Consider the following 26,695-nt stretch of genomic DNA (forward strand, 5'->3'; position numbering starts at 1 on the left):
TATGGCCAGCAGACCAACCTCCTGCTGCCAGCCCCAACTGCGTTAAACCCTGGAGACTCTGTTGAGTGGACATGGCCCTGGACATTTCAACACATGGACCAGCAATGGCTGACCCTTCTGGCACCTTGGGGAACAGGCCTGGAAGCTGGCCTCTATGGAATGGACAAGCTATGGACTTAATCTGCATTCAGACTTTGAACCTAGTTGAATCCTCCGGCTTGAGGATTATCTTGATTTGACTGTTATTGTTATTGTATGTTATTAGTCTGGTTACAGTGCTCCAGTTTTCTTGCACAGGGACCACTGAGGAAGATGGGGAATGAATAGATTGTGAGGCAAGATTTCTGGAGGGGTGGGCTGTGGGTAGAATTGCAGTATTTCCAGAATCTCTCACCTGGCCTTAGTGCATCTCCACATCAGCAGGTGTTTCTAAGGAGTGGAGAGAAGTAGGTGATTACAAGGTGGGTAGAGAGTAAATGTGCACCTGGACCAGAGGTGTTTTTTTGGGGGCTAGGGGAGGGTGTTCCTTCCCAGCTAGGACAGGGAGAGTCATGGGCGAGCGGGAGTAGACAACTTCTTGTCCACAGTATATGGGTTTCTCCCACTTTATTTTTCTCTTTGACTGATTTCAGCTTCAAAGGTCTACTTGCCCTGGGCTGGGAACACATTTTCCCCCCAGAGTTACACTTATTTTTATGCAAATGTCTTGGACTCTTCTTAATTCTTACTTATTCCTTTCTCTTAAGTCAAATCGCCTGGGTGACTTTATCAGTGAGGTTTTTCTGTCTTGATTGCAGCAGAAGCTTACAGGCCTATATCCCACACTAGCCATAAGCTCCTGCTGGGGAGGAAAAAATTCTTCTCTACCCTTCCATGTTCCTCTAACTGTCCTGAGAATTAAATTGACATGAGACATACTAACAGGACAAGAAAAAAACCACCAAAGTTTAACCATGAGCACATGGAGACCAATAATGATACTGACACCTAAAGAAATGACCAAGGCAGTTCTTATACTTTTTAGACAAAGACACAATAAACCTGTGAAGAACTGACTGAACAAAAAAAAAACCGTGTGGTCGTGTGTTTTAATTAATAAGGAATTCCAAAGAGAATTTGGGCTGGGACAGGACATTGGTAAAAGAAACAATGTTTGTTTATTCAACCTTCTCGGCTCTAAATCCGCTCTGGTGGTAAGGATGTCTCTTTACCTCCTGGAATAGGGAGGTGAGATACAATGCGCTGCAAGAACTACGTATTTGGTCATGACCAAATATATATTTCCCAGGTATACCGGTCTTTATCCACAGTTCCTGAAAACACTGCAGAGCCTTAAAGTGAAATGGTGTCTTGTCATGTTAATGAGAGACTTCTGGACCCCGCAAGGGCAGGGGCTGGAGGCTTAATCAGTCAATGGCCGATGATTTAGTCAATCATGACTATGCAATGAAGCCCTCACAAAAACCTACCAGAGGAGCCTACTTCTCTCTTGAATCCTCCTTCTCTATCAGAGAGCGCTTCCACGCTTGGAGAACCACAGCACCTCCACGTGCCACAGAGCCAGGCCCCAAGCTCCACGAGGACAGAAGCTCCTTTATTTAGGACCTTGCCCTATGTACCTCTTTATCTGGCTGTTAACCTGTATCCTTTATTAAACTGGTAAATTTGTTTTCCTGAGTTGTGTGAGCTGCTCTGGTGAATTAATGGAACCTAAAGAGGAGGTCATGGGAACCTCCAAGCCAGTTGGTCAGAAGCACAGGGCTTGCAACCAGTGTCTACAGTGCAGGGCTAGAACAGTCATGTAGGATGGAGCCCTTAACCTAGGGAATCTGGTGCTGTCTCTGGGGAGACAGTGTCAGTATTGAGTTGAATTCTCCAAAAACCTGCTGGTGTTCAAGAATTGCTTGGTGTGGTGGTGGGAAAACCCTCCTACACACATACCCATTGGAATCGGGTCCAGGAACATGACAAGAGTTTTTTTATTGCTGTGTAATAAAAACAAAGGAGGGTCCCTTTTACATGGGAGATTTATTTTCTTGTTTCTAAAGACAAATAGGGGTCAGGGTGTTCTTCTGACACTGGCTGTTTCTTAAGTAACTTTTCATTCAAAATAATCAATGAGCCAAAGTGGCACATTTGAGAGCAGCCTACCCTTGGCCCCCTATATTCCCCAAGTCATTATTAGGCCTCTCATCTCCAAGAGAGCAGGTCTAGGCCTAGTCACATCAGGGATTCTCAGCCATCCAACACCTATGTACAGAGAAAAGTGGGCAGTGATACTGCTGAACATTAGTTAGGGCTGCACTGGTCCCCAATAACAGACCTGACCAACCATGGTGAGGCCGGCTCTGTCAGGGCCACATCTGGAAAATGGGCAAGGTCAGAGAAAGAGGGAAGGAAAAAACACAGACTGTCCTCAGCAGAATTCAACCTTCCCAACCCCATCAGAAGAGCATGGAGGAGGAATAAGCGATGGAAACATCATCTTAATGACATTGCTAACAGTTGTGCTCAGAATCCAGCAAAAGCTAGAACCACCTGTGTGCATATTCACAGGGGAAGAGAAGTAAAGCAGGTAGTTCAGGAGTGGAATGAGTAGCACCCACCAAGTCAGCTGCAGCATCTTCCAGCAGATAGCAGTAGTCAGAGTGTGAACCTGGGAATCAGACAGATCTGGGTTTGCATCTTGACTCCACATCTAGGAACCATAAGGCCTAGGAAGAAACCATCTACTTCTTAGGCATTCAGATCTATTATTGTAAAGTACTCCAAATTACTAAAGCAGCTGTTCAAAAGACCAATCTACAAGTTTATGTGAAACACCAGGAACAGTGCTTGTCATCTCATCGCATCTCATGCAGCCCAAAGAGAAAGGTCCTTGCCCTAATTCAGTGACCCAAAGTCAAGTCATCTCTCGCTGTCTTTGTTGCTACAAACCCCAACAGAGGCTTAATGGCTGTGAAGACAACCCTCAGACTGGCTCAAAGATGTACATGCAGCCCCAATCTGTAAGGCTGGTTCCTTTGGGATGTAGATTTTCTCTTGGACCAGAAATCATTAAAACTTAGCAAGAAGCCACCCATAAGCAGTCTAGACCAAATACACATTGTATCACCTCATATAACTTATTGTAGCTAATTTATATGCCAGCATCTCCACCTATCTATACCTTCCCTAGGTGCAGGAACCATGGATTCATTTCTTCTTTTTTTCTAAGCTTCATAGTTATAGCACAATATCTACTACCTTAAAGGCAATGAACTGATAAACAATTATCATTTCTAGAACCTGCAGAGTATCACACAACCCTACTCTAGGGAGTAAGAAACTATAAACACTGAAAAACCCATTGGATTGGACAGCTCCATTTTCAACATGAAGCATGCTTGTTAAATGTTTAAGATTCTAGTACATTCTAGTACAACAGGCACCACAGCGGACAGAAAGAAGCAAAACAGTTTTCAGAAAGAGGTCTTCATAACATTCATGAAAAACAGACATCAGATTTTTAAACAACTGCAAAAGACATGAGGTTCATTTGCTGGCTAATCTGTAAGGTGAATCCATGTAAAAAATTTCAAAATTTAAATTATATATGACAAATTTTGTAGTCAGCTTATAAGAAACTGCTCAAGATAGAGTTAGAATCAACCTGGGCACTCATATGTCCCCAAATGAAAGTAATCCTTGTTAGGCAAATGTTTATTATATTTTGTTCTTTGATTTGCTATGAGGAATCACATTACAGTATGACAAACAATCAGCAAATAAATAACATCTTAATTTTACCAACATACAAGGCCAGGATTCTGCACTAGGAATCAAATTCTGACTAACAATACAGTACTTAAAAAAATATGGAACCATTAGAAACTGTAGACATACTACAATATGAGAGACCGCACAGAAGCCAATCAGTACTCACCAGAACCAACAGGGCTCTTCAAGCCCATGAGATGCCTCCCCTTACATTAAATATTTATTGGTTTCAGAATAGTGGTCTTCCTTAGGGAAGGTCATGGAATGTACACATGACTCACAGACTACTGCCCTTCCTTCAAAAACACTTTTTCAATCAGACTCACTGAAATAACCGAGAAAGGCAGTGGCCACAAGTAGGCCCTTCAGGCTGTTGCACTGTCCCTCTCACGTAGCACTCAGTGTCCATTCTAGCCAAACCTAAGGATTCTCAAATCTTTTTGGTCATCTCAATCCCCTCAGCATCTCATCCAATAAATGGAAACAGGAAAAAAGAAAATCTAATAAAGCACTGTATCTATTTAAAACCTAATAAGCCCCTTACATCTCAGTTGTTTGGAAGGAATTAACATTGTAATGAGTTAACTCTGTGGGTTATTTTTTTATTTGTTTCCACACACCACATGAGGTTCAAAATGCACAACTGTCTGAGGCTCTGAAGTACTCCTGGAGGAGGAGGAGGTTCGCTCTATATTTGGGAAACCCTCGTATTAAAATCAACACAAATTTTGTTATCACTTAGTAGGGTAATTTCGCCTCCCAAAAGCAGAAACACAAAAGTAGGTAATACATTTGGGTTTCCTTATCACAGAGAGAATTTCTTTGCTTTAAAAGCAAATTCTCCCAATAAGCCCAAAGATACAACCGTGACTGCTGAAGCGTGACTTGTGGTGGGTGCCTGTGATCTCTGAGCAGGCATGACAGCTGTCACCATGGAAGTTGGAACACACTTCCGTGGGAAAGCAGTTTGTGTGCCGCAGAGGCAGCCAGACTATCAGGGAGCTGCTAAAATGCAAGAACTCACTCCTGTTTCCTTTTATTTAGGACCTAGTCAGTGCCTGGCACATGGCAGGTGCGCAGAGTGTGAATGAGTGACTGTAAGATTCCTCAGAGTTGTTCTCCTTGAGGAGAGGTGCATGTCACTGCACCACCCCTCCCAGCAGTCACTGTCAGAAAGGAGCCCCATTAACAGTGTGACAAACTAAGAAAACCTAATACAGAAATTAAGTTTTTTATTCCAGAAATAACAGGTTCCTCTACATTCTAGACCACCTCCAAACTACATCAACACTTTCACTTGTCTAAGGCAAAGGAGGGGAAAAGAAACAATTTTGTTGAAACTGAACTTAACAGTAAAGCACTCTATTCTGAGATGACATTCTTCCTGATTTTGGAGGGGACAAACGGTGATGTTGAAAATCTCATATTTATTAAAAGATGGTTGGTGGCTTTGTTGGTTAGAATGTCTTGGCAAAACAAGGAACTGACAATTCAGGGTGAGGTTCCCTCCCCTGATTTTAATGTAACCAATCCATGAAATCCAACATATTAGAATGGGGGTACTAGGATCTAACACCCACTCACCCTGCTACCATGTACCTATAACTGCAGCCCTACCTAACACCCGCACGACTTCCCTAATACCCACCACTGCCCAGAGCAGAGCAGAAGAAGGACAACTGGTTTAGAAAGTGGAAGGCACAAGGAATGCTGCATTTGGCTGTAAATACATGGAGTGTGACATAAAGGAAGAACCTCCAGACTGGCAAAGCCTACCAGTGACTTCTCATAAGAAGATACATTTGGCCTGTGCCCTCTAGAAACTTTACCTAAGGGAGCCACTGCTACTAAGGGCAATTCTTAGCCTTCAGTGTACTGTGGGGGGAAAAACTGCTGAATATCACTGTTTTAGGAAGTCTACAAAAAATGAAAAAAGCCTGGCCAGCAGCCCAAAGCCCATTTCAGGCTGAATTTGTGACAGGGACCAGTCATTCATTACATTTTTTTACAACTTCCCTAGCAATGCTGGTTTATCCCCTGGTTAGGAGGAGGATAAAACATATTACCCAGAGCTGGGCATTAATGTGATGAACATCATACAGAGTCAGGGTGCCATTATCTATTAGAACAAAAGTGAAATAAAAAATGTACGTGCTCAGCAATTCTTCTCCATAGTATCCAAACAAACACACTTGCATAAAGGAGGAGTAAACAAAGGTGTTCAGGGCAGCACTTATTTATAATAGTTTTTAAAATACTGGAAATAACCCAAATGCCAATTAATACAAGTTAAATTAAGACACCTGTGTAGTCTAGAACACTATGAAGCAGTTAAAAAGGATGAAACAATCAATATGTACTAGCACAGAAAGTTCCCCACAACAGAGCTGATGAAACATACAGAAGCATGACAGCATGTTTTTTCAAAAGGCACACAAACATGCAAAAACAAATTCCATGCATGTTCCCAAAGTGTAGTCCCTGAACCAGCAGCCTCAGTATCATGTGGGAACCTGCTAAAAATGCAAATTCTCAGGTCTTACCCCAGAACTACTGATTCAACAATCCAGGTCTTAAAATATGTGTTTGAACAAGCCCTTAGATGCAAGCAAACGCTTGTGAACTGTTGGTCTGCACAGTCTATATATAGAACCTGAACAAAAAGTCTGACAAGACTTGTGCTAATTGCCAATTGAGGTTTCTGAGGAACTACTCTTATCTATATTCTTTCCGCCCCTTTGTTTAAATAAGGAGCATATACTCCTGCACTGCTCCTGAGACTTAAAAGCAACTTCTTTTAGATACTACAGGTCCTAGGAGAGGATTGGGGAAATGCTTAGGCATACAGCCATGATAGAGGAAAAGCTGATGGAATGGGAGAATGGGGGTTCCTTAAGAGCTGCTGAAATGCTGGAGGTGACAAATATAATGAAAAACAGCCCAGTAGGAATTTTACTACAGAACTCTGCATAGACGTCAGCTGGTCTCCCATAGAGAGAGGGCACAACACTAGCAGAAGGGACAGCTAGTGGCCAAAGGATAAAAAGGACAGAATAATGCAGTCATTGTTTTGGAAAGAGCTGAAGATTCATAAAGTCTTTGTTGTCCTAAGTTTTGTCGATTCTTTAGCACCACACACAGCAGGGGTCAATGCTGCTCCCAGCACCCATGGTCATTTTTACATTTGCCGGTGCTGTTTCTCATGGCAGCAGGGCAAAGGCAACAAGGAATGGAGCTCTGAGATCTAAGTTACAAATCTTTGTGAGGACCTCTAACCACCACCCCTTCAAGTCTTAATCATCCCTCTTTAAGGCTGTAGGGCCTTGAAATACACACACATACACACACTCCTGTACTTTATTATCCATTAACTTCACAGAAGTAAAATCAACCATTACTGCCAATATTTATGAAGATAAAATAAATGCACAAATATCGTCAGGATCCACATTAAGGTTTATAGAAACACATACACGTAAAAATAGGATTAGCTATACTTAATTACCAGTTGAGAGGTGGCAGTAAGGTTTTTTTTTTTTAATCTCCCTATTATTGCTACAAGTCACCTTCCAAACGATGGGTAAAAATAAATGGTATTTTCTCAGATTTAGGAATTTTTTATTTCTAAATTTTTTTTTAATTTAAAGTATAGTTCATTTGATGTCAAAAGTGCATAGTATCACCCTGGACACATATCATACAACAGTTTTAAAAGGCAACATCTAAAACAACCTAGATAGTCTTACCTTAACTTCGTGATAAAAGATCAAATAATGTCACTCTCGATAACAAGTACTCTTCAAATTTCACTGAAGAAAAAAAGCTGAATAAAAGTACATTCTCATTTCTGAGTTTTGGGAACACCAGCACCTCCAGTTTCAAGCTTTATTCTCCTGGAAATAGCGAGGTCACCATGACCCACTACACTCGAAGGGATTGTGGAACTACAAAAAAAGAGCTGTATGCCATTCCATTTTTTTCTAGGCCATGCTTCTCCATGGTACAGAGAAAAATAATTTCTTTTTTTAACCTGAAACCAAACACAGTCCTCCTTCTCATCTCCCACCATGCAGCCAATTTTTTCTTCCAGGCCAGATTTTTAGCTATATCCATTTAAGAAGCTTAAGTTCTCTACCCAGAGAAGATGAAGCAAAAGCGTTGTTACAGCTTCATATAATAGAAATAGTCTATTTAAAAAAATTGCTATTACATCAAGAGTAATGAAGAAAATAAACTTCAGCTCTAAAGAGAACAGACATAAAATTTGAGAAAAAGAACATAAGTGTAAAGTAGACGATATATCATTTTGTAATATGTGCATTGTAATAAATCTATTCCTTAATGAGTTAGGAAGCCAGTTAAAAGCAAGACACAGGATAAAACTGCCTTTATGTTACTATTTGTCAGAGAAGGCCTAAGCGTTTATGATAAGCAGCTTTCCATATAAACAAGAGTCCCACACTTCTATGTTATTTTAATAATAGAGTGCTACCACTCTGGGAAGCTGCCACCTTCGTGGGGCTGGGTTGGGAGGCAACTTCTAGAACATTTCTCAATACTTAGTAATACTGAAGAAAGGAAGGAGACTAGACGGGCCTCTGGCCCTCTACACACCCCGAACCTCAGGGGCAGGTCAATCCTGAACATCCTTTTCTTGGCCCCCTCCCCACTTACCCACTCTACCTCTCCACCTGGAGGTCAGGAGCAGATCAGAGATGAAGGGCCTGCCATACCCTCAGGGGAGGCTGGAGGAGCCCAGCCAGCCAGAAACTGAACAGCAATGACAAGACCACGTGGGCAGAAGTCAACTCCACCTGGGCTGGGGCTGGGTGACCTACAGCTGCAGCAAAACCAAGAGTTGGGGGGACTGCTGCTGCAGAAGCAACCCCTTCCCCCAACCACCAAAATGCCCACTACACTTAATATCTAAAACTGGGACTGCCAAATCCAGCTTTAAAGATGATCCCTTATGGGAAAGAAGTCAGGCACAAGCAGGTCCTGGGTTCCCTTTAAATAGAGGAAACCTGATATCCTGAAGGCCTGCCAAAGAAAGCAGCCAATGTTTCAAGTAAGTGCTTGTGATTAAGAACCTGAATATTGACTTAACAGGGTGTGTGCAGAGGGGAGGGCAGAGACAGGGTGGACAAATATCAGTGAGTGAAGAAATGAGGTCTTCGCCTTGCCCTCACCTTCATTAGAGCCTGTTTATGTTGCCATTAGTATATTTGTCCTTTAATGAAGCTTGGACACCAACAAATGAATGTGGGAGAACAGTGCTTAAGATTACTGAGGTCACTAGGTTTTTATTAAAAAGAAATGCTTCGTTGCTTTGTTTTTATACATACTTCTCCGCAAAGATTTTAACTTACACAAAAAATGGTAAAAGATTTACTACAAAGCCTAGAAAACTACTAAATACATTAAAAGTAAAGCTGATTTAACTACACAAAGCCTGGTAACTAAAGGAAGTTAAGACAGCCATAGTAACTGCCAAAAAAGTACCAAAAAGTGGGGGACTGTGGGGGGCGGGAAGGCGCCTGCCCACTGGCGTCCATCAGAATAAGCAGCAGTGTACTGCCTCAATCAGAAAAACAAATCCTCGAACGGAGCTGAAGCTCCTCAAGCAGGCTTGCAGCAGAGAGAAGGCTTCCTTTCCTGTACTCCTACATCTCATCACCTTCTTTCCAAAGCAGCCATCGCAGACTATTTGCAGACCCAAGAATTCTGCTTTATCAAAACATCTCACTCATCTGTGGTTCACACAATGATTCACAGCAAAACTCCTTACACTTGAGAGTTGGTATTATTAAATAAATCAGCTCCATTTTGGCAAATTTATGTCTGTAACAAATTCATTTAAAATAAAGTCTGTCTACATGATTGAGAGGTGGTTGGGTACTGCAGATAAACTACATGAAATTGGATAGCTCTTTAAGCCCTACACAGTAAAATGGAAAAGAACATGTCTGCACAGAGCTGACGCAAAGATCAAATTTGGCATCCACAGCCCAAAACAGCTTGGCTGCAGTCAGGACCAAGGATGCAGTGAATAAATGTCAGCATCACCAAATAAACTCCTTCTTTTCCACACAGTACTGGTTGAAAAAAACTAAGAATCTCAAATTCTTCCAAAGCTGAAAGGCCAGAACCATCCCCACCAAAACCATCCCTACCTCGCTTTCTGCATCCTTTCATCCACCTTTTCCAACCTCTAAAGAAAAGATGAGCAGAACTGCCACACTCTCTGTGGCAGGATGTACCATGAAGGAGACATTTTTCTTTTGTTTGGTGCAGAAAATATGCATATGAAATAGTGATATTAATGAAACAATGAATACAAAGAAAAAACTTTCCAAAATTGCATTGTATTGCCAAAAGCAAAAGGGTGACTGGGTGGACAGGCATCCTGGTCAGGAGAAGCAGGAGCATTCAGAGAGCTGGGGGGTTCCTGCTGGTCCCTGCGGGTAAGTGGAAGGGGAAGCCCCGGAACGCAGAGGGATGGGCCGCCCAGCCAGCAGCCTTTCCCCCAGCTCAGGGAGCTAGAGTACTTTCCAGTGGCAGAGGCCAAGGTGAAAGAGACAATGTGACAAAGGTTCACCTCCTGGGACGGCACCAGATTAGAACTGCAACTGACTAACCACTTCCCTCAATTCCTTTAACTGAGGAAGAAATCAAAAAATTCCTCTTCATATTCTAGTAAGTTTTTTAAATTATGCAGCCTCTGAATGTTTCTACTTCATCCAGAATTGATAGAGAGCCAAATAGTTAAACTAACAAAGTATGATTTTGGAAAATTCCCAATTAATAGTTTGAAATATTTTTTCTAAACTTTGATTCACTGTACATACACCAAAAAGAGAGAGACCGACCTAAACTGGCTCTGCCATATCAATGAAACTAATTAATAACAAATGAACAAACTAGGAAATCTGTTCCCAGGGTCTTTTTTTCATTCCTACAGAGAAAAAAAATATGTAATATGAATAGGAAACAAATATACTGAATCAATCCATGAAACCCTTAAATAAAAGCAAAATAAAAAGAACAACAAAACTCCTGCATTCCATTTTATGGCCTCAAATAGGGAGGGAGAAAGAGAAAGAAGAAAATGGAAAACTGGTGGAGAAAGAAGACAGGAAAAGAAAGAAAGGCTAAGAGAATGAGAAAGGAAAAGTGAAGATAGCAGAAACACTCACAAAAATGGGCGCACACACACAAAGAGAATGTGAGCTTTAGGTTTACGTATCACTTTGGACTTCGGGGAATCATCAGAGTTACCTAGAGCACTTCGAAAAGTGGGTTGTTTCATCAGCATTCGCTGCTTTTCAATTTAACAGCTACAGTTGCCATTACAAATAGGACAATCACACTAGGAAGATGTCACCCAACCATCCGCGTACGCACAGCCCGAGCCAGAGGCAAACCAGCAGAGCAGCGAGACGCCAGGTCTGGAGTCCCCTTCTCAGGCTAAAAAGAGGAGTAAGTTTGGGAAGGGACTACAATGCTGGGAAAAATAAAAGCCCCTCAACCAAGAGAAATCTGTTATTTAATCTGTACTATTAATTAAAATTTTCATGAAATCCCTGAAGCAATGAGTAGTAGCAATTCATTTAAAAATCACCATAAGAGGTGATGAGGTTTCTCTTTCCACAATGACCTGAGGAAAAGAGCTGACTGACTCTCCAGGTGCAGGACTGCCACTCTGGAACGAATATCAGTTCTCAGAAGGACCTGAGCAGGAATGTGCCCACCCCACACACTGCACAAATCAATCCCACAGCTGAGACGCTCCTTGTTGGAAGTGAGCACTCAACTTCAGGTTTGCCCTGAGAAATCATCACTTGAAAAAAAAAAATCATAGCTTTACTACAATTTGGCTCAAATGCCACCTCTAGGCTAAACTGCTTCTCTGGCTCTCATACTTTCCAGAGAATGTATAATACTTTCATTTTGCAAATACTTAATAAATTTTTATTCTCTGTAAGGCTCTTACACATTAAAGTGAATTATTGCTTATAAATTTGAGCTCCTTGAAGGTAAAACTCTAGGATATGACTATTAAAATATGTTTTGCATCAAATGCATCTTAACTATAACCAGTGACATGAACAGGAAATAGCAAATCCAGTTACTCTCTCTTGCCTCTGGATTCTTCTCTCATTTTACAAACATGCACAAAGGTCAAAGTACCACCTTCTCTGCGTTCAAATACAAAAATAACAACACTCCATACAGGCAAGTAAATCACCATCACTTAATCCAAATTTTCCTTCAGAACACCACCTGGCTTCCTGAAAGAGCAGTACATATTCCATGCTCTCTTCTCTTTTTACTCTACTTTTCCCCTGAGCTGTCTCAGCAGCAGCTTCATAGCTTCAAATATCCCATGCACTAATATGTAATATGCTAATACTCAATAGCTTCAAATATCACATCTCCCAAACCTTGATATCCTGCCCAGCTCCTTCTCTTAGAGATCAATAAGTTAGTCCTAAATCTACCCTCATGGACATCCCTCAAGGATCTGGGGTGGTTTTAAAACATGTGCATTTGTTGACAATCTTTCCACCAAAAGTGGAGTCTAGTGCCTCACTCCTTGAATACTGACTGGCCTTTGTGACAGACATTTCTAACTAACAGAATGAGGAGGAAGTTATGCCACGTGACCTGAAGGCCAGGTCCTAAAGAGCCACACAACTTCTGTGTGCCTCTCCCTGAGGACACACGCCATGGGAGCCCAGAAGTAACATGTATGCCAGGCATCCTAAGGCTGCATGCTCTTGGATCAACGGCAAGGTCCCCAGCAAAAAACAATATTCAATACAGGCAAGCAACTGGCCACCATCAAACAGATCCGTGCTCTTTCAGCAGATGACCACATGCATAGACACAGGTGCCCAAGGAGCCCCGGCTGAGTCCTCCCAGTACAGTCACCAGCCCTCACGGGAGTGAGGGAGCCTTGGCATGACCCCAGCCTCATGCTCCAAGTTGCCCCCTCTGGGCTGAGGCTGAGTGGAGCAGAAACCAGCTGTCCCCACCAAGCCCTGCCCAAGTTACACATCTGTGACCATAATAAATGCTGTTGTTTTAAATCACTGGGTTTTGGTTTGGTTTCTTATGCAGCTCTGAAAAACCAGAACAGACCTCAAATGTGACATACCCCAAACTCAGTTCATTCTCTCCCACCCAAATCTGCTCTTCTTTCTATGTTTTCTACCCCAATTCCCCTTCCATGCAATCTGAAAGCCCTTCTCTACTCTTTATCTTCAGATAACTGTCCTCCACCCCATATCTGACCCACTCTAACCCAGAGATCTCTCAGGAATCCAGGACTCCCATCTCTGGTGTGGAATACAGTGACACCACCTACCTTCTACTCAACTGCCAAATGATATTCTAAAACTAAACTCCCGCACATTTGCCATTGGTTTATCGCCCATGGAACACGGTCCTGATTCCTGATCCTAGCACATGAGACTGCTCATGCTCCCCTAGTGACCGCCTCAAACTCCAGCCTCAGAGTATTTTCAAGGCCTCACAAACATGTTTCTGCCCCTTCATGACTCTGCACCTTTGTACACATGGAATCATCTTCAAAATTCCTTTCTCACCCTTCTTTCTCTCACCACTTACAAAGCTTCCTACTTAGCTTTCACATCCCAGGTCAAAGGCCACTTTTCTGACGGCCCAGACAGAGTTGCCTACTTCCTCCTCAGTCCATTATGCAGCCTTCACAACTCTCACTTCACTGTACTGGCCTCGTTATAGGGTCTGTTCCTTTAGCCTGGCCTGAGAGTTTGAGGGCAGGCATCATATCATATTTGTCTCTAAATGTTTCATTTGAGTTGGGAAACACTGAGTTTACACTTTGCAGAAAAATCTACTATTCGTTTCAGAACCTGTACCTGTTGAGCACCAGTGCTAGTCACAGATTTTTGTTTAATTTTCACAAATATTTGAGGTATTAGCCTCAAAGAGGTTTAGTGACTTATCCAATTTCATCACTAGAAAATGATGAAGTGAAATTTTGAACCCAGATGTAACCTCAAGCCCAGTGTTCTTTGCCCTCAACATTTACAATCAGTTCGACGCATGAGTACGGACACATGGCCATCTGCTGGTGTAGATAAGCTCCTTGATGCTCCCTGCCCTGGCTGCTCCCACAACATGCTGCTCTCTTGAACAATACCTTTGAAAGAAAAAGGGAGATTGTATATAAACCTGAGGTAGAATATGCTGCATAAGCACATGTACTCTAGAGCCAAATATCCCACATTTAAAACCCAGATCTGTCTGCATCAAGCTACGTGCCCCTGGAGAAGTTATTACTCCACCCCTTCACACTTCGTTTCTTTATTTGTAAAGCTGGGACATCATGAGCACTGCTCACTGGCTTGTTGTGAAGATTTTAAAAAATGAAACATAAAAACACTTCGCACAGAACCAGGCACACAGAAAACTCTCAGCAAATGTTGTTGCTGGTGGTAGAAGAAATATTTCTAAAAGTGACCTAGTAAAATCCCAGCTGGAAAAGTTAATTATAATGCAAGGCTGAAGCTGTGTCCCTTCAGATTCCGGGTTTGTTTTAATTAGTTGGAAGGAAACATTTCTAAAAAGTGTGACGTCTCCCTAGCCCTTTAAGTTGGCAGGCAAATGTAGTTTAAATTTTCCTTGGACTTCAGGTTATTCTCTTAGGGACAAAAAGTGTGGAACAAAGTGTAACACTCCCCACACCTTGCAGAGTATGTATGGGGAAGTCATGATCATTCAGCCTCTGTTTCCTTCTACACAAAGTGAAAATAATGCCTGGAATGTCCTACTGCCCAGAAGCGCCAGAAGACTGAATGAAACACCATGTGGAAAAGTTAGAGCTCTGCCCATCCAGGTGGCACCGCTGTCACCATCAACACCACCTGTGCTCTCATACAGAGATACGCCAAGTGATACACTCGGTACACATGAAAACAGAAGGCTGTCATCCCTTCGCTAATGCCCCAGACAGCCAAAACATTTGCTTTTGTCCCTCTTTACAGAATTTTCTTTCTGGTTAACCAGTGGCAAGAACTTCTCACCACTGTCAACATAACCTTTGCCCTTGCAATAACCTGTGCCCTTCTCCATTACTTTCACAGAGAACTTCTTCTAAAATGTACTGAGACCTTTCATGCCTCTTGAGCTCAACACACATTAGAAGCAAATAACTAAATTTGATAGAACAGCATAGAAAATGTATTTGTGAAGGTATTCACTGAGCACTACATCCAACATCCTTTTCTTCTATATATATGTATACATTGTCTCTTCTTCTATATATATGTATACACACACATTCTTAGATACATACATACATACTTCAGAAGTTAAGTGACAATTTGACTTCTATTTACAGACCAGATTTCCAATGATTACAGATTTAAAACCATAAGCATATTTGGAACATATATTCTTGTCTCCCTGACAAGCCATATCTTTCTCTAATTCTTAGCCTTTTCTATCTAATCTCATCTGACTCTATACTGGAAATCTTTCCAGTGAACATATGAGCAACATGAAAAATATTTATGGAGTACCCACTATATACACTATTGACTGAGTGCCAGGAATACAAGTATAAAAACAGTCCTCTGCTCTAGGGACACTTCATTTCTAGCCAAGTAGAGATCTAGCTAGTTGGATAAACTACTGTCTTTATTCCTACAGCCCTACTGATTGCACCATAAGCTCCTTTCCACACCAGGATACAACCAGCAAACCTCAGAATACAATGTGTGAAGTTTGATCCTATTAAGTAAATTCCCAGTCCAAAACTTTATCAAAGTCACATTTTATATAATTTTTTAAACCAACGTTTACATTTTGCCTAGCTGTAACTTGAAACACACTCACCATTCCTATTAGGTAGGCATGTCAATTAATGATCTTTTCTAAAATCTATTTTAATACTCATTACAAAAGTGTCTAAAGAGAGAGACACAAAGACACAGTAGAAGGAAGTACTCAAAGTTACCCAGAGTCATACAAGTTACTCCAAAAAATATCACCTAGAAAATACTTGCTCTTAATAAGGTATTTTGTTAGTAAAAGGAACACAAAAAGATCCAACAAAATCAAAATGAAAATAAAAATAGAAAAACTAAATATTCACCACAAACACAAAGGTTTTATATGGGGGGAGGGTGTAGGGTGAGAAGGCAAAGACACACTAAGATTCCAATTGTAAAAAGTGAGTAAGTAATAATCTCAAGAGGAAAATACAAATGGCTAATAACATCTATAGCTTATATAGTAAATGGAGAAATTTTAAATGACAAGATATGGACTTTTCCACCTATAAGCTACATAATTTTTTTTGTTAAGGCAATGACATCTGTGCAGCAAAGGAAATAAACAATGAAAAGGGATGGGAGAAAATATTTGCAAACCATCTATCTGATAAGGGCTTAGTATCCAAAATATACAAAGAACTCCTGCAACTTGACAAAAAAATTAAAAATCTGATCAAAAACTAGGCAAAAGACTCAAAACAGACATTTCTCTATGGCCAAGACATACAAATGGCTAACAAGCATATGAAAAGATGCTCAGTATCACTAATCATTGGGGAAATGCAAATCAAAACCACAATGAGCTATTATCTCACTCTCCCATTAGAATGGCCACTATCAAAAAAATAAATAAATAGAAAATAAAAAGTGTTGCTGAGGCTGTGGAGAAAACAGAACCCTTGCAGCCTCCCCCCCTCCCTAGTCTTTTGGCCCTTGCAGCCTTCTGTCTTCCCTTTAAAATAATTGTTGTAGGAATATAAAATGGTATAGCCATTCAGCTGCTATGGAAAACAGTAATGGAGGTTCTCAAAAAATTTAAATTAGGACTACCCTATGAACCAGCAATCCCACTTCTGGGTATATACCTAAAAGAAGCAAAGACAGTCTCAAAGAGATATTTGCACACCATGCTCACAACAGCCAAGAGGTGGAAGCAACCTAAATGCTCACTAAAGGATAAATAAAGAAAATAAAGGATGACAAAGAAAATACAGCACACACATATAACAAAACATTATGCAACCTTGAAAAAGGAAATTACAATATGCGACAACATGGATGAACCTTGAGGACATGAAGCTAAGTGAAATAAGTCAGTCACAACAAGACAAATACTGCATGACTCCACCTACATGAGGTAAATAAAGTGGTCAAACTCATAGAAACAGAAAGGAGAAAGGTGGTTACCAGAGGCTGTGGGAGAGAGATCGTGTAGTTATTATTCACTGGGTCCAGGATTTCAGTCATTGAGAAGAAGAAGTTCTAGAGATCTGTTGTACAACAAGGTACATATAGTTAGCAGTACGATCCTGTATACTTATATATGATTAAGATGGTAAATTTTATGTGTTTTTTTACCACAAGAAAAATAAAAGACAATGATAATTATGTTTTCCAGAAAATGGTTCAGCAACAGAGACCAAGAGCTGAAACCTATTCTTGTTCAGGAAATCTATCTTAAAACAATTTCTCTTGAAGTATATTATAATTGCTAAAATGAAAAAAAATCCATAGTCCAACAAAGAAACAGTTAAATAAACATCAAATGGTAAAAGCATACAGTCATCAAAAATTACAGTGTGGAGATACTTTTTTAAATGATGTGTTAAAATTCTTATTAGTATCCAAAATAGAATATGAAATTGCATATATAGTAATATACAGTGTGAACATGGTGAACATCTGCTGTGGTATTCAATAAAGAAAAGTACCAAACTCTAAAAAAAAAGAAGAGGAGGATGGAGGGAGGAGGTGGAGGGAAGGAGGGTAAGGAAAGCTATACAATAGGATTTCTGTTGAACTTTCACCTAGATGGGTTGATGCTAATGTTCATTTGGAAATGAAATCTGGCAAGAATAGCTAGAAAAAAATCTAATAAAAGAAAAACAGAGTAATCAGGGAAGACTAGTCCTTGCAGACATTTTTATATATTATGAAGCTATAATAAACAGTTTTGTTGCTGGGAATAGACAGACAGATCAATGGAATAGAAAGAATATAGGAATGTTTATGACAACAGTATTTATACCAGTAGAAGAAAGATCCATTGATCGGGGAATGGAACTAGGTAATTAAGTAGACAACTGGTGGGGGGGTGGGGGGGTGCAGGGCACTAAGATTCATCCTTCACACTTTATATCAAAATAAAATCCAGATGGATTAAAGATTAAATGTAAAAAATAAAACCATAAAAATATAAACTCAAAGTGAGAATGGCATTTTTAGGAATGAGTCAAAAGCTAGAAACTATAAATGAACCAGCCATCAATTAGTATTTCTGCTTGGAAAGAGTCACTATAAAGTCAAAAAGGAATCACAAACTAGGAAAAAAATATGTTAGCAATTATTTGGCATATCACGGACACAGGGCTACATTCTACAAATCAAGACAAAAAGACAAAAGAATAGAAGAACTGGCAAAATATGATTAGACATTACACAGAAAAGGAAATACAATCTCAAACATACCAAAGAAGTATAACTACCTTTTTATTGAGAAAATATATAATAAAGCATATACTGAGAAATGCCTTTTCCCCTGTAAGATAAGCAAAGATAAAAAAGTGTGACAACACCCTGGCCACATGATGGAGAGAAGCAGATGCTCACACATTGCCTGTGGAGTATAATTGGCACCACTTGAATTGAGCAGGATTTAGCACAATCAAAAGTGAACAGTCACATTCTTCTAAGAATTCTTTCTACAGACATACTGGCACATTTATCAAATGAGTTACACACAAATTTATTTGACACAGCTTGGTTTTAATGGCAAAATATTAAGGGAAACTTGAACGTCCATAAATGAGAGCAAGTTAAATACAGTCTACTACAGTACCTAAGATGGCACAGTTATCTACAATTAGCCATTCAAAATGAAGCAGCTCTATTGGTGAGGTTGTGGAGAAAGGGGAACCCTCCCACACTGCTGGTGGGAATGTAAATTAGTTCAACCATTGTGGAAAGCACTATGGAGGTTCCTCAAAATGCTCAAAATAGAAATACCATTTGACCCAGGAATTTCACTTCTAAGAATTTACCCTAAGAATGCAGCAGCCCAGTTTGAAAAAGACAGATGCACCCCTATGTTTATCGCAGCACTATTTACAATAGCCAAGAAATGGAAGCAACCTAAATGTCCATCAGTAGATGAATGGATAAAGAAGATGTAGTACATATACACAATGCAATATTATTCAGCCATAAGAAAAAAACAAATCCTACCATTTGCAACAACATGGATGGAGCTAGAGGGTATTATGCTCAGTGAAATAAGCCAGGCGGAGAAAGACAAGTACCAAATGATTTCACTCATATGTGGAGTATAAGAACAAAGAAAAACTGAAGGAACAAAACAGCAGCAGACTCACAGAACCCAACAATGGACTAACAGTTACCAAAGGGAAAGGGACTGGGGAGGATGGGTGGGAAGGGAGGGATAAAGGCGGGAAAAAGAAAGGAGGCATTATAATTAGCATGTATAATGTAGGGGTGTATGGGGTGGGCTTTACAACACAGAAAAGACAAGTAGTGATTTTACATCATCTTACTACGCTGATGGCCAGTGACTGTGCAGGAGTATGTGGGGGGGACTTGGTGAAGTGGGGAGCCTAGTAAACATAATGTTCTTCATATAATTGTAGATTAATGATACCAAAATTTTAAAAAAATGAAGCAGCTCTAAATAACATTATGTTGAATGATTTCTAAAACATATACTGTATTTAAGTGAAGGAACTTAGGTGCTCAACAATTTGTGTGCTACAATCTATAAAATATATTCATACACACACATACATACTGAAATCAATGTATGATAGCTATGTACACAGACTCTGGATGGAAGTATAGAGAAGAACCTGGTAACAACAGTGGCACTGCTATCCAAGGAAACAGCTGGGGAGACAGGAATGAAAGGGAGATTTACATTTTGCAACCCTTGGGCCATTTTGAATTTTGTATCATGTATTAACTATATGGTCACACTGGTTGAAATAATGTTGGATTAGTGTATTTTTTAAATATACTTAGTTAAAAAGGAAGGGGAGCAAGTTATAAGATGAAATATTTAATTAAGAGATTATTTCATGATTTGTTTAAAAGGGTAGATATACGGATGGGCATAAACCGTATGTTAATAGTGATATTTCAGAGTGTAATTACAGGTGATTCTATTTTCTTTTTCCATCTGTATTTACTGCTTTCCTAACATGAACAGCTATTCTCAGCTACCAAAAAGTGTTTTTAATTAAAGCTTTGTTTTAACTTCCACTAAATATGAAATCCCTTGATCCTCTGGACATTTTTCTAATAAAAATTTGCTAAGATTATGGTTTCTGTACAGCTGCTACCCACCCAGTTTAAATAAAATTGGAAGAGTCTCAGAGGAAAGATTTTATAACAGTCAACAATTAAAACTGAAATAATTAACCCCACAAAGAACACACAATAATCTTTGCCTACAACAAAAGGATCCGCAGCACACAAGTTCAGGGGATTGTGGTGCACTTTTTTGCTTTGAATGGTGAGATTATTTGTTTTTATTGGGTGCATAGATTATTCTGTTTTGAGATCTTGGTAATATATCACAACCCAACCTAGCACTCAGTGTTTCCCCTAGAAACTGGGCAGGCTGCTACATAAATATAAATGCAGGAAGCAAGTGCAAGCTCACAAAGACTTTAGCACCACATGAAAAGCGAAACTTGACCAAAGAAACCAAGAACTGGGGTGAGAGTCACCAGGAACTGGTGAGCAGACCCTCAAAATTGTTATCCATTCATCTCTACCTTTGTTTTAGTTTTAAAGAAGTGATATCCCACATTTTTGTCATTTCTAAGGCATAATCACAATGCTGAAATTATACTGATATATTATGTACCTGTTTTCTTACAGCCTTTCCTTCTTCCCAGTTTTTTTGGCCCAGCTACCTTACTCTCCCCCTAAAAATACTTTTTCATGTTTTTTGGGGGGGAGGGGGTTTAATTTAAACATAGATAAAATGCTTAGTGGCTAAGTGACTGTCACTTCAATATAATGGTGCTAAACTATATGGGTTATTACTGGCAATAAGAGAGTACTAGAATATAAATATTTATTTAGCCCCATAAAAGGCAGTCAGGAGGTTTTTTTGCACAATGTATGTTCTGGTTAGCATGCCAAACTGCACTTTCGAAGCAGGAAATATCACACACGTTAAATGTACTGGGCTTAATGTGTAGAAACTCCTGAGAGGCACTATGCAGTTAAAGGTGTCCTTTAAATCATTTGATGTTCAGTGAGCTCTCAATATAAGCAGAGTATTGTATACAAAGTCTGGGTATAAGAGAAGGTGGGAAAAACAGAATCTGAGCCTGATACTGAAAAGCATTAGAATAACTCATTGGAAACACAAGGAAAACTTTTAATTTTAAAACTTTATAGCTCTTTTAAATAAAATTGGCAACAAAGGATAGATTCTGACAACTTCATATAAGAAGACATTTTCAATAGAGAAATGCATTTAAGACAAGAGTAGAGGATTTAATTTTGGATCTAGAATTTTTCAGGGACACACACACAAAACCCATGCACATTAAAAAATTAGAACCTAAAACTGGCTTTAAATCCTTTGCCAAAATCACAATTCAAGTGACAATCACAGAGTTTTACAAACTTTCTCTCAGCCCACATAATGTGGTAGCGAACACGCAGGCTTACAATCCCAGGTTCCCTTTTTCAATTTGAGCCTGGAATCTCACTATGGATTCACTGAAGACTGAGCCACCCACTCTACCAAAGACCTTACTTGTAAAGTTAACCTTCCAAACCCAACACAACCTTATCAGCAACTTTTTCCACCTAACCACGTAGTTGTGCTTCTTAAAAATACAGAGGAAAAAAGTACAGGGAAGCAAGAGATCACATTGGAGGGACCTCAGAGGTTCCAGCTGCGGAAAGGTGCTCTTGGGCATTTTCCTGTTTCATTTTAGACACTCAACAAACACTCAACAAGCACCTACTTTGTCTGTGGGAAGATAAAGATCAAAGACAAAAGGGAAACACAGGTGAAACCAAACGTGTAAAGCCACGTGGTTGTAACACAGCAAAGCTGCAGAGCAAGCTGACCTCCCCAAAGCAGAGGATTCGTCTTTTATTCTGAGCCGAGTCTCCAGACTGTCCACTTTAAGAGCATGGATTTCCCTTGCCCTCGAAGAATAACACTTAAAAACTAGGACTACATGACTGATGAATATCCTAACCAAAGAAAACAACTGAAAATCAGAGACAGGAAAAAGAACACATCTTATAATGCAAGAAGTGTATAAAATATCTTAGACACACAAACACACAAAAAATAAGAACACAAAAAAACACGCGAAGCGGGGAAAAAGAAAGAGGGCATTACGATTAGCATGTATAGTGCGTGGGGGCCACGGGGAGGGCTGCGCAACACAGAGAAGACAAGTAGTGATTCTACAGCATCTTACTACTCAGATGGACAGTGACTGTGAAGGGGTATGTGGGGGGGACTTGGTGAAGGGGGGAACCTAGTAAACAATGTTCTTTCTGTAATTGTAGATTAATGCTACCAAAATAAAAAAAATGTTTTAAAAAAAAACACACCAAGTGCATCAGTAAACTGGAATGTTGTGGTACCAGTGACTGTGATTCTTACCAGCCAACCTAGAATACAAAGTCTAATAAAATTACTCACTCCATTCACCTAAGTCAAATACAGCTATTTAATCTACTTTGGAAGTACCAAACATTATTCTAAAAACATCACTACGTTAATTATGATAGTTTAAGACATCTACAAATATGCATAGTCAATGGCTGATATTCTCACTGCCCCCTTTAAAAACCAGACAGAATAACGCTGATTTATATGGGGGCCCCTAGGCCTTCATATGAGACTTGAGGAGTTTTCTGACTCAAACATCTAAACATCTACATGTGAAAATCACCATGTTACCCAACTATGGACAAAGATTAAGTATATGCTTCTAACCTCAAGAAATTTAAAATGCAGACAACACTATGCATGTGTGCATATATATACAATGTATTATACATGTAAAATATATATTACATAATGTATATAATGTTTAAAATATAAGTGCTCATACATTAAGTGTGAGATTAATTTGAGAAGGGGGGAGAAAGGAAGGGTTGGAAGGTTCCAAAGATTCTTACAACTTATCGAATGTAAAATATAACATAACATATGGGATATTTTATTAACATTAAAAACTCACAAAAAATACTGGAGGGCAATAGGCAAAAAATGAAAACTTGTGTAGGAACGCAAAACAAAAGTAATTCCTATCCCCACTGGTTAAAAACTAACCTTAATACTGTTACTTTTTTTTTTTTGCATTTATGTTATCTTTTTAAAAGCGTGCCACGCATATGTGTTCCAGTTATTGGGTTATTATCCGCAAAGATCTATAGGATGTAGCAAAATTTAAATGAGAACCATGCCCTACTATTGCCAAATATCTTTTAAACAATGATTCTACTTATCATAGTTTTTTAAGAAATTGCACTTAGTATATGCAATTTTAAGAAAACAATTGCGTCCAATGCTACAGTAATGTGACAAGCGTTTTGTGCTGTGGGTTTCACTTTGACGAGTGAAAAAAGACCCTTACTATGAAAAGCTCCCTTCCTCCCCACCCCCAAATAAACCCACAGACACCACTCCAGCATTTGGGACATGGCGCATGTTAAATATCTGCGTCCAAAACCATCGCCATAGGATCAGTCTCCACCAAAAATCCTACCCATGTTAACTAGGAGAGAGCACAGAGTCTTAATATGGGGGTCGGAAGCAGGGTATTTCATGTTCCCGTGGGGAAACGACATCAGTTACGAGAGCCAGCTTTCCAGTGTGCTCCAAAGCGCATAGGATCCGCAGCCCGGCTCTACACACACACACACACACACACACACACACACACGTCTCCCCCGAGGGGGCCGCTCCCTCCGGCCGGCTCGGCACAGCAGGACGCCGGATCCGGATCCGCGAAACCACCGCGACTTGCGGCGCGGCCCAGAGGCCGGGCACCTGCTCGGCGCGGGCCAGGGGCGATCTGCACCTGCTCGGACGGACCCCGCGGCCGCCCCGAGGCGCCGTGCGAGCAGCGCCCGCGCCCTCACCTTGCTCGCCGCGGTCCATGTCTCCAGCCCGCCGCCTCACGTGTTCTGCGCCTCCGCCGTCCGCAGCCCGTCCCCGCTCGGATCGCCCGCCGGCCGCGCCGCGCTCTTCCTCGCCTCCGCCCGCGACTCTCGCGAAGTCCCCTCCCCCGGAGGCGTCGGGCGCCGCGGCGCCGCCCGCCCTCGGTGGGGAGCGCTCTCCCAGGGCGTCGCCCAACCACCTGACCCGGCTGACCTGAGCGCTCGGGCGCGTCGGCGCGGGAGGGCAGGCCGGGCCGGCCGGGCGCATGTGGAGCCCGCACCGAGCGAGGAGGGGAGCGCGGCGGGGAGGAGTACCCCGTGCAGACTGCTCGGGAAGTGGGCTCGCGTTTGCATTTCACCCTGAGTTATTTATTTCAAAAGTTTCCTCTGAGGCCTTGAGGATGCCCCTTCTCTGACTCCGCGAGCACCTCTTCTTCTCTGCTCCTTGAGCAGAAAACAAGGAAGGCTAGTTAGAAATGCTAATGGCTTTTTCCCCTTTATATTCTTCATATTCTCCTACCACAGAAATAGTAACTTTTGGTATCTGCAGTAACTAGGTGCAAATAAGCAGTGGCGAAAATTATAAAGACTCTCGAAAAATTACATAGTACGGATTTTTCCGTGACAAATTAATAAGATTTTCGTGTAATAAGGACTCTTTCACTCTGAAATGAATTAAATGTTTAAGCTGAATTACCCAAAGGGTAGAATTATCAATAGGGATCTTTTGAAAATGTATTTTGAGGCTTCCTGTCCATTGATTAATGGACAGTTTAAAGTTCCTGTGGTAATTCTCATTATTAGCATTAGCACACTATTTTCAATATATTTTCAAGTGTTTTGTAGTTACATCTTCTATGAAGTCACTTGCATTATATTGTCAATTTCATAAGCCATCTGAGTAACCAAAATGGCAAGCTATACTGCACTGATGGACAGTGACTGCATTTGGGGTATGGGTGGGGACTTGATAATATGGGCAAATGTAGTAACCACATTGTTTTTTCATGTGAAACCTTCATAAGAGTGTATATCAATAATACCTTAATAAAAAACTAAAGAAAAAAATGGCAAGCTACTTTTTATGTTAACTGGTAACTCTTAACTGGTAACTCTGGCTTGACCTTTGCAGTGCTGTATAGTACTGCACACACACACACACACACACACACGACTTTTATTAGTATGTTTTTAAAGTATCCAGTTATTTTAATTGATCCCACGTTACTTTTTATCTCCATGCCTTTGCACTGTATCTAACATGCAGCTCCTTCCCACCTGCATCACCAATGTCTTCTCTGTGAAGTTTATTCTGTTTACCGCAACCAGATGAAATCTCACCTCTTTGATTTCTCCTGCTCCCCCTGCACTTGGCTTCTATACTGTGGCACTCACCCCTGGCACTCATCTCTTAGACCAGCCTCCTACAGCACAGGTTTATCTCTTTCAACCTATGCTGTAAGCTAGGTTGAATCTAGTAGCTTATAGGTTAGAACCTAGTAACTTATAAGCTCCAGGAGGTCAAGGATCATCTTTAATTGTATCATGCATTTAATAAATATTGTAAGTTAAGCTTCCAGGTTTAAATTCCAAAATGAGGTATATTGTATCTACCAACAATCCAGGGTTGGTAACAAAGAGGTGCAATTGTATGTTTTTTTTTAATGCAGCATTAAGATAAATTTTGGCACTAGCAGGAAATCTATAAGGTGGTAAAGATTTTTTGACTAGCTGCTGTTCAGATCTCTTATACAGAGACAGACAAATGGAGAGACACTCTCTTAACTTCTGCTCTAACTAGTAGACAAATAAATAGCACTTGACACTAGTGTTGGTTAAAAATATTATTTATTTAACTTGTTAACAGAGGTAAGTTTGATTGTTACATATATTGGAAGAAAAAAATGCTTTGCTTTTAGAATGTTCACATCTGTGCTGGAGATGGCTGATAGCCTACTCAATATCCAGCTCTTCCCTTTGCCTTCCTAAGAGAACCCAAATATTGTTTGGGGTAGCAATTAGGCCAGCTGAAACTCAGGCCACTTCAGCTTCCCTTGCAGCTGGAGGTGGCTCTCTGACACATTAATGACCAAGAGGTATGAGCAAAGTTTACTAGTTGGAACCTCCAGGAAAATCATTAAAAAAAAAAGACAGACTTGGCAACATTATTTTGCTCTTCACCTTCCCCTTCCTGACTAACAGGGCAGTAGCCATCTTGCAAGCATTGAGAAGAAAGTCACAAGCCAAGGATAGCAGAGTAGAAAGAAACTGGGTCTTCAGTGGCACCAGGCAGCTGCTTCTTACAGGAGAAAAACACCTGAATTTTTAAAGCCAGTATAGCTGGCTTACTGTTACACTGAGACATAAGCAGTCTGAACTGATGCAACACAGCATTTAAAAGAATCCCTTTCTGGCATGTACCATTGTAGGTGGATTCATGCCATCTTGAGCCTTAGGCAAATGTTAACTTTCTCCATGAGGTTAAACGAGCACTGTTCATACCATAAATAACCTAGGATATGATAGTTCCACAAAAGCTTCCTTTTCTCATGACTCCCTTCTCCTTAATGGTTTTTCCTGCCAACAGAATCTGTACTTAGGACTCACATTGTGTTACTTCTGAAATGAACAGATGAACAGAACTTATGTTTTAGCACACTGAGAAATCTCTGGAGATTGGCTAGCACTTAAGTACATCCTTGAGTGCACTTAGCTGCACCATCCTTTAA

The 26,695-nt window shown here is 40.6% G+C and overlaps 1 protein-coding gene across 5 annotated transcripts in view; it reads right to left on the reverse strand.

The window, feature by feature from the left end:
- The window catches only part of TPD52 (tumor protein D52), a 277,749-nt gene extending 253,500 nt beyond the window's left edge, over positions 1-24,249 (reverse strand). For all 5 annotated transcript variants that reach the window (XM_036998054.2, XM_036998053.2, XM_036998052.2 and 2 more), the window contains exon 1: positions 23,949-24,249. In XM_036998054.2, the coding sequence (XP_036853949.2) occupies positions 23,949-24,234 (286 nt within the window). In that variant the 5' untranslated portion in view covers positions 24,235-24,249. The remainder of the gene's footprint in view (positions 1-23,948) is intronic.
- Positions 24,250-26,695: the final 2,446 nt, after the last annotated feature.

This window comes from Manis javanica, chromosome 2, assembly GCF_040802235.1.
Source record: "Manis javanica isolate MJ-LG chromosome 2, MJ_LKY, whole genome shotgun sequence".
In the NCBI taxonomy this organism is placed as follows: Eukaryota; Metazoa; Chordata; class Mammalia; order Pholidota; family Manidae; genus Manis; species Manis javanica.